The 9,209-nt window shown below is 30.0% G+C and overlaps 2 protein-coding genes across 2 annotated transcripts; one reads left to right on the top strand and one right to left on the bottom strand.

Annotated features, from left to right (window-relative positions):
- The first annotated feature begins 990 nt into the window (after positions 1-990).
- On the top strand, positions 991-2,383 carry LOC119663167 (N-glycosylase/DNA lyase-like). The gene is made up of 5 exons (XM_038072829.1): positions 991-1,236; positions 1,295-1,633; positions 1,690-1,807; positions 1,865-2,230; positions 2,291-2,383. Exons 1-5 carry the CDS (start codon positions 1,070-1,072, stop codon positions 2,375-2,377), a joined length of 1,077 nt encoding a protein of 358 aa, XP_037928757.1. The 5' UTR covers positions 991-1,069; the 3' UTR covers positions 2,378-2,383.
- A 3,439-nt stretch (positions 2,384-5,822) lies between these two features.
- LOC119663168 (short-chain specific acyl-CoA dehydrogenase, mitochondrial-like) lies at positions 5,823-7,651 on the bottom strand. The gene is made up of 3 exons (XM_038072830.1): positions 7,506-7,651; positions 6,972-7,190; positions 5,823-6,919 (listed from the first exon to the last, which is right to left on the bottom strand). The coding sequence occupies exons 1-3, from the start codon at positions 7,537-7,539 to the stop codon at positions 5,943-5,945; spliced, it is 1,230 nt and encodes a 409-aa protein (XP_037928758.1). The 5' UTR covers positions 7,540-7,651; the 3' UTR covers positions 5,823-5,942.
- Between the last annotated feature and the right edge of the window lie 1,558 nt (positions 7,652-9,209).

A 9,209-nucleotide genomic window follows, 5' to 3' on the forward strand; every position in this document is an offset into this window, starting at 1 on the left:
GAGCAGCTACGTTGACGTAAGTTCCTTGCATTGTTCAATTTATACGGATTGTTTCAGATTGTCTGCCAATTCTGCCATCTTGGGTAGTTCCACTTGAATTGTGGCTAGACATGTCTGTACTTCAACAGGGAGACGTTGTAACCATAACCATGTTCGTTTTCACTAGTGCGTTGTAATTCGTTTAATAGATGAGATGGCTTTTTATCCCCAAGCTGTTAGTGGTTAATTATGGTAGTTAGTGGTTAACTAGTTTTTGTATGCGTTTTGGTGCACTATCCACAAAGATTTTTATTATTACTTGCTTGATAGCTTCGTACTTTTGAGTTCCTGGTGGATTTTGTATGGTGTTATAAATCTGTTCTAATAACGACGCATCCAGTCCCGCGATAACCGTGCCAAACTTTTGAGTGTCGCCCTTTATGTAGTTGATTTGGAACAAGCAGTCCAACTGTATAAACCAAAGATAATGTTGTTTCTTATCAATGTTGACATTGGCAGCTTTATTGCAGCGTTTGTTGCGTTTTCGGTGACTCGGGTAGTATTTTCGGTAAATTTATGGTCTTGTGTAGCCATTTTTGTGTTCAGCGTCGGCTTGCTCACCAATGTTTATTTTATCTACTTTATTTATTTAAATATTACAAATTATTTTATTTATGGCTCCTTCCAATAATAATGGCGGAAGACGCGACAGTTGGAACTTACTTTTTCTTTTTAACAGTTTTTTATAATAATAATTTTCGTGTTGCCATACTCGAAATTCTGATAAATACCAACATGCACTGCCATATCGACACAATTTACTATTTCCCTCAATATACCATCAATTTACTCGCACTTGTCTAAAGGTTTCTGATGGTGGATGGAGCAGCATTGCCAAAAGTAACACGACTTTAAAGTAGTTAAGATCTAATTATTTGCTTATAAAGTAGAATTTTATTTTTTTAAGTGAATGTGACCAATTTTTAATCGAACTTTATATCAGATAGGCGTGACTTGAACATTTGCAATATGAACTGAATTCTTGCATTTTTATTTCTTGTTTTATTCTTTGGTTTCGGACTTCAATTATATGTGTATAAAGTGTGTAAGACACCTAGGGTATTGTGTCAAATTATGTGCGGAAAGAATTTTAGATTTAAACGTTGCTAAAATGGAGTTATTCTATGATGGTGAAATATTTATTGATGAAAACCAATTAAATCTAGATTTAACGTTATGCGGTGGGCAAAGTTTTCGGTAAATAATTATTTAATACATATTATTAATCTTAATACATATTAAAAAATTTTAAAAGTTGGAGGAGAGATATACAACAAGAAAAACAATGGAAAGGCGTTGCATATGAAGTATTTTGGATATTAACGCAAAGCAGTTCTTCAGTGAAGTACAAAGCTTATCCTTTACAAACAAGTGTGCCATTAAAGATCTGCAACCATAAGAGTTACTTTGAAAATATGTTACGAGAATATTTACGAATTGACTTTGATCTGTTGCTTCATATAGAACAATGGAAAGCAGCACATCAACATTTTACAAAAATGGATTCTAAGTTAACAGCAGTGCGAGTTCTGAAGCAAGAGCCTTTCGAAAATGTAGTATCCTTTATTTGCAGTCAAAACAATCATATTGGAAGGTTTGTTTTCCATTATTAGTTTATAATGATTATTTAATACTTTTTGTATATTAAAGAATTTCATCTATGGTACGTTGGATTTGCACAAAATATGGCACGAAAATTGGTCATTTTGATGGAGCAGATGAATACACTTTTCCTACATTAAGCCAATTATTACTACACCAAAATGAAGTATTAATTTTTCAAACTATAAACAAATTAGAAGTGTGCTAAAAGTTTAATTCATAGTTGGAATCGACGTTAAAAGAAGCTAGATTTGGTTACAGAGCTAAATATATATCTCAAGCAGTTAAAAAGATTCATGAAAATGGTGGTAATAATTATTTAAATGGATTAAAAAGTATACCGTATTACGAAGCACGCTCAGAACTATCAAAAATATCTGGAATTGGTCTAAAATGTGCAGATTGTATTTGTTTAATGTCGTTAAATCATTTAGAAGCAGTTCCTATCGATGTTCATATGTTCAAGACAGCGAAGACCTCATACATGCCACATTTATCTACTTCTAAAACAATGACAACAAAAATTTATAATGATATTGCAAATCATTATCGTTCCATATATGGACCTTTCGCTGGATGGGCTCAAGCAGTTTGTATTAAGTTTTGTGATTTTGAAATAAAATAATTATAAAGTTCTTTTTCTCTACAGGTTCTTTTTTGCTTCAGTTTACAACAGTCTAAAGTCAAAGTTGGAAATAAACTCACTAAATCGAAAGTAATAAAAGCAAATAGATAATCTAAATGCATATAAATTTTGTATAATTTGACTTTGTTTATTCTGTTTAATACATAAAAAAATTTAATTAACTTTCTAATTAAGTTTTAATTTTTATACTTATATATAATATTTAAAATGTCTTTGTTCATCAGTCTACTTAGAATTTAGATCTTAGGTTATTTTTAAAATTTTTTAAATTTGTTTTCAATCGAACAACTTTTACGATCGACAGAAAGTTATTCGTATATTTGGAAAATATTAATACAAATAAAAAAGATTTAATGGAATTAAACTTAGTAGTCGAATGCCACTCGTCACCTACGACGACCAAGTACCGTTCAATACCTCTCAAAGGGACTCCACAAGCAGGTCCCGGCGGTTTACAACAACAACACTTCTCAGCGATTCGCAGGAAAGTATGAAAAACGCTTCTCACAAACGAATTATTCTTCATGACAATACATCTTTCATCACTGAACATCACTTTGTATCCTAAGCTAAAAAACGTTAAATTTTCTTTGTTTGATCTTTTTTTTTAAGTTAATTTTTAGTTATCACATCCAACTGTTTTAAATTATGAATAAAACCACGACGAGCTTAATCGTTCTTATTGTAATTATAACTATTAATCTCAGTACATGGCTAAAACAAGATGAAGAATTGCATTTCTTTATATTAAATATATTAATACCATATTTCTATTTTTAAATTAACTAAAAATAATCTACATTAGGTAAATCATTAAAGGAATGTTTGGTTAAGAAGCGCTGACTCTGCGCTTCAAACTTGGCAGGGCACGATTTCGATTCTGGTATTTGCAGAGTCAAAAAAATTATTTACGAATAATTAAATACAAGAATTATTTCCAAGATTACTGATGATGGGTATTTGGCAATACTCAAAACAGCTGTATGGTCAGCCAAATATTCAATTAATTAAAATAATATAAAAATATTTTTTGTTGTTGTAGCTTACTACTATTCGAAACTTCTCTAATAATTATTTTATTTAATTAAATATGCATATTAAATATTATACGATTTCCAGGCAATTAGGACCAATGGCGTATTCGTTTTGCACTATTACACCTAGTTTCTGATATTTAATTTTACTCTAACTCATCCGAGTTACTCCTATAAAGTTCGTGATAGAGTTTAATATAGTTTTAAAATAATTTAAGAAGCTCTAAATTAAATTCGAAAAAAAACATAATTCACCGATTTTTTTTTAAATGTTATTTAATCGGCGAAATAAGATTTAAGACAATCTTCAACAGGATCTAAGTGTATTGTAAGTATCAGAAAATTGAAAATACTTCACCACAACTAGGTGGAAATAATGTGGCATGTCGATTGTTCCTATTGCAGTTTTTCCATTTAACTATATAACCATTTATGTCGGGGAAAATCAAGCAATACTGCCCATAAAGTGCGACAATTATTTGTAAAGTGTTTGCTATTTCAAACAAAAAAATAAAATACTATGCTCGCTAACTGGTTAAAATTTCTATAATACTCATTTCAAAACATTATCTGATCAAAAATAAGACAAATGGTTTCCGAAATCGCTGATACCAGTATTTGAACTGACTTTTTAACTGTAGATGAAGCAGCTAACCGTGAGAGATTTATATGAATATTAATTAAATTTAAAGCAATAATATACATAGGTATGTTTAAATTTTTTAAAGGGCTTTTTGAATAAATGAATTGTCAAACAAGAAAAAACTTTGAAACATTGGCAATATATTTATAAAAGTAAACTATAAAAAATAAATTAAAAATACAAAGTATAAAATAATCTTTTATTTAAGTTTAAAACAGTACATCTGAATCAAAATTTCGTGTCTAGACGTTCAGTTACTAATTGGAGTCAACAAAGTGGGGCATCAAAAGTTGCATTCTGTCACTATCATGAGCCTATAACCAACTGTGGCTACAAAAACAGTATATTGCCTTCAGTATATTGTCGGCATATTATTCACTGCTGAAACTTAAATTCAAAGATCAACATTACAAATAAGTACGAGGAGTCCACGTATCCATTTCTTAGGTATACAGCAACCTCGTATCCCGCCAGGGAGCGGTGACAAATAGATCATCCACTGCGGCATGCATAAGAACAGTACGTCCCCTGACAGCGTCGAAACTCTCATGCACCTTCCAGACATTAATGACGACTAATCACTAGAGACACGATTAAAATAGGCCTAACATAACATGTAACCTTATCAAATACATTTACATAAATATATTACAAATTATACATTATATATTCTTGCCAATATCCATCTGTATTTACATTTATTATGAAAGTATCATTATAGTTAACCAATATCAACAGATATTTGAGAAATTAATAACCGTCTGTCAATCTATAAGGTTTCAGTGACGCGTTTCTCATAGGAAACGCTATAGGCTCATCAGAGTGGGGAATTGTTTAGGAATTAAGTGAGTTTATTATTAAAGTCTAGCTCCGCAAATAATTAGTACGCATCAATAAAAATGGATCTTAAAACAACATAATATCATATATGCAGTATTATACCAAGTAAAAATATTGTTCTAAATTAAAAGCTAAAAATAAACTTTTATTTAATAGGTTCATGGTACATTTTTTGTATATTTTTAATTCTAATTTAGTAATTATCACTTTGAACACCAACGAACTGCAGAAACTATAAAATGAATATATTAATAATAATAATGTGTATTATAGTATTTTTCTATAAATACGCCCTTATTTGCACACTACGCTCACCAGTGTCTTATTCTTTTAAAGTGTGTTAACAATATAGATAAAATTTATTAGTATTTTTTAATAAATTTAATTGAAACAATACATACTTTAAACGATTTGTTTGAATTTGTTTACAAAGGGTTAGCAGTTCAAGAAATTTTTATATGTTAGTCTCGATTTGCGCAGGCAAATGTATATAAATATAAACCAAATACTATGGTACATATTATATTATTAATGTCATAATTTAAACTTAAATGAAAAATATAACAATATAGATAATATCACTTCTATCATTTATGGTTCTCCATTTTAAACAATCATGTTAAAAGGACGAAAACATTTCAACATACGAGCGTTATCTACCTCAACACAGTCCACAACACTACCAGTGGAGAAGACATAAATTTTTATAAGGCACAATGAATGAATTAAACAATGATCTACTAAATTTAATAAACATTCAGTAGAAAAAATATATATCTATATTTGTATTCTTGGTTATAATAAATTTAACTAAGTTTTATAGAGTTCTCTTAATTTCATCTATTTTCGTTGATTTAATGCAGCTACAAATCAAAGAAGTGATTCCATTATTTGATGAAACCTTACGAAAGCAATTTGCTCCATCAAACATTTTTTAGTGAATAACACACGAAAATATATTAATTATTTATTTGAGAATTCTATAGATTCTACGGTAACCCTGAGCATTTAATAAGCAATTACACATAATTTTATATGCATTCATAATATTTATTATATAAAAACGAACATATCAAAAATGTAAGGATCAATAGTTTTGTGTATATAGTGTGATTAATTTATTGTGTTGTCATACAATTTAGTTTGTCTCCATTTCCTTTAGTACAGCACCAGCAATAACTAATCTTTGTATTTCAGATGTTCCCTCATAAATTTCAGTTATTCGTGCATCGCGATAATGACGTTCAGCGGGCATGTCTGTAACATAACCCATACCACCTAAAACTTGTATACATTGATGAGAACAATAGGTAGCTGCTTCAGATGCAGCTAACTTAGCCATAGCCGCTTCTTTACTAAATGATTTTTTATTATCCTTTAACCAAGCAGCTCGCCAAGTAAGCAATCGAGCTGCTTCCACACGAAGTGCCATATCCGCTAGTTTTTGCTGTATTGCTTGTAATTTTGATATTGGCTTTCCAAATGCATTTCTTTTCTGGGCATATTCACATGCAACCTCTAAAGATGCCTGAGCAATTCCTAAAGCCTGTCCAGCAACGCCTATTCGACCAGCGTCGAGCGACTGCATAGCAATTTTAAACCCATATCCAGGATCTCCCAATAAATTTTCTTTTGGTATAACACAGTCTTCGAAAATTAATTGGCACGTGGACGACGCACGTATACCGAGTTTGTCTTCTTTTTTGCCTAATGAAAATCCTTTAATATTCTTTGGTACTATAAAGGCTGAAATGCCCTTATGCTTTAGCGATTTTTGTGTTGTCGCAAACACAATGCCTGCTTCTGCTTCGTATCCGCTTGTAATCCACATTTTTGTGCCATTTAACACATAATGATCACCGTGATCTGTAGCAACTGTAGACGCAGCACCGGCATCAGAACCGTTTCCAGGTTCAGATAAAGCAAAAAATCCTACTCTTTCACCTGCAGTGAATGGTGGAATATATGTTTGTTTCTGTTTTTCGTTACCATAAGCTAGTAACGGCCCAAGAAACAAAGAATTGTTTACTGACATAATTACACCCGATGACGCACAGCCACGCGATATTTCTTCCATTGCAATAGCATAAGCAAGATAATCTAAACCACTACCACCTAAAAACAAAATATTCTATTTAAAATCTTTCTAATATGCAAACTTCTTTACCTAATTTCTCTGGCATTGTTATGCCCATCACACCTAACTCGCCCATTTTGCGAATCTGGTGCGCTGGATACAAATGTTCTTTATCGTGTTTTCCGGCTAACGGTTTTAATTCTGCATCAGCAAAATCTTTCAATGTTTTCTGCAGCATTTGATGTGTTTCCGGCAGTGAAGCCAGACAAGCAATCTGTCTCTTTGCATTTACCCGTAAAGACGAAACACCTTATGAATTATGCATACGCAGAATTTTAAACAATAGCGTAAAGATCAAGAAAATTACATATATTAATGATTCCAAAGTTCATTTTATTATTAGTATCAAAATGTGCATGCGGAGTTATTTAGCAGCAATATATATATATATAAAATGATGTGAACCTTCACCATTGTGTGATTAACATAGCAATCGACAGAAGGTTAGGAGTAACTGGGATGGGAGAAAAAGCATAATAAAGACAAAACAATATAAAATATTTTTGTTGCTTCTTTGATTAATTCAACAAACAGTTATGAGTAATTAATTTTTCCAATACAAACCAATTTGTAGTGATACTTTTAATAACGAATTCATCGCGTTTATTTTTTTACTTATGGATAAAACAAAACAATTTACAATTTATAACAAACAACAAACCAAACCGCTCAACCGGTGGCAGCAGACAAAGTCAATAAGGTAACTAGTTCTAAAAAGTGAGAAAAAGTGTTTTAGTGTGAATAAATATAAAAAGTAATATCACATGATATGGTAGATAGTAGTATATATGAAATCACGTACTTACTAAAGAATTATATGATAATTATTAATTTGTTTTTGATAGTTCAAGATTATTGAACTATTTTAATATTTATTTACAATATTTTTTTTTTTATTTTATATATTTATTTAAATTTTTTGAGGTTAAATTAATTTGAGGCTGCTTACTTCAAATCTAAATTCCGTTTGTATTTCTAGACATCTGTGTCTCTGATAATAATGGGTTAAAGTTCAAAAATTGAAGCTTAAAAAAAAATATAAATCGAATTTAAATCCAAATAAATTTGAAATTAGAAGTTTACAGCTTTAGGGCCATGTTATGCAGAGTGTCTCGGGCACGGCATGAGTACAATTGTTGTTGTTTTCAATGCAAATTTTAAATTTGAGAATGAGAAAAAATACAATATGGCCGTTTAAACTCCGGCATGAGAGCCGGCGTATTTGTGCCCCGGCACTAAGGCAAAACAGTGTTGTTTAGTAATAGATTTCAAAATTTGCACCTTTTAGGAGCAAACTACTACAATTCTAATACGCTTTGGAGAAAAAATGGCTGTAAGCAACACAGCCCTTTTTTATAAATCGCTAATAATATAATTATTACACTTTCCTGTTTTAAAGAAAGGCGTAAATACTGATAAGTACTGTTCATAATTATTGTAAGATAATGTAATAATACAAAATTATTATTAAACAAATTTAAAAAAAATTTCACTCATTTCGGCATTTTCAAATTTATAATGTTTGTTTTGAATAGATTTTAACATTTCTTTTCCAATTCTTTCAAGATCTTCAAAAAATCTACAATATTAAGCCATTTACAGAGTTGCATAGAAAAATAATCACCTTTCATTATTTATTATTTTTGGTTAAAAGTTTTCAAATATATTTATGTATTGATTAAATATCAATATAAAATTTGCTCAATGGTAACACCTAATTTACCTAAATTTTATCTAAATTACCCTACTCGAAATTCTGGTAAATACCAACATTCGCTGCCATACCGACATAATCTACTGTTTTCTTAAATTTATCATCAATTTACTCGAACTCGCACATGGTCTTAATCTACTTTTAATCTTATAATGTAAACATTGGATTACAAATTAACGACCAAAAAATAAATAATTTATATAAAAAGAAAATATATGGCAATAAGTAATTTAATATTACATAAATATGAGTTATAAGAAATAACTATTTTACAATATATTTATAATATAACTTTTAATTAAAAACAGAAGATTAAATTAATAGGTCTTTTGCACGAGCTACTCATAGTAACTTTGAGTAACGCTGTGTATACAAAAGTGTATCCACCTGCAAATTTTTGAGTAAATGAGAGCATATAAGAGAGCCTAACATCTCTGTCGAAATTTGAAAATGCTACACAGATTTTACTCGTACAATTTATTTCAAGTAAAATTTATGTTGATATGTGAATCAGCTGTTTTGCTTTAAAATTAAATTTTTGTTTTTTTTATTTA

This window comes from Teleopsis dalmanni, unplaced genomic scaffold, assembly GCF_002237135.1.
Source record: "Teleopsis dalmanni isolate 2A unplaced genomic scaffold, ASM223713v2 unscaffolded_contig_0185, whole genome shotgun sequence".
NCBI classification, from domain to species: Eukaryota; Metazoa; Arthropoda; class Insecta; order Diptera; family Diopsidae; genus Teleopsis; species Teleopsis dalmanni.

Coding starts and splice junctions, on each gene's coding strand:
- LOC119663167 (XM_038072829.1), top strand. CDS start 1,070: ATGTGTATAAAGTGTGTAAGACACCTAGGGTATTGTGTCAAATTATGT. Junction 1,237..1,294: donor TGCGGTGGGCAAAGTTTTCG/GTAAATAATTAT, acceptor AAATTTTAAAAG/TTGGAGGAGAGATATACAAC. Junction 1,634..1,689: donor CAAAACAATCATATTGGAAG/GTTTGTTTTCCA, acceptor TGTATATTAAAG/AATTTCATCTATGGTACGTT.
- LOC119663168 (XM_038072830.1), bottom strand. CDS start 7,539: ATGAATTCGTTATTAAAAGTATCACTACAAATTG. Junction 7,191..7,505: donor AAAAGTATCACTACAAATTG/GTTTGTATTGGA, acceptor ATAATTCATAAG/GTGTTTCGTCTTTACGGGTA. Junction 6,920..6,971: donor AACAATGCCAGAGAAATTAG/GTAAAGAAGTTT, acceptor TTTTGTTTTTAG/GTGGTAGTGGTTTAGATTAT.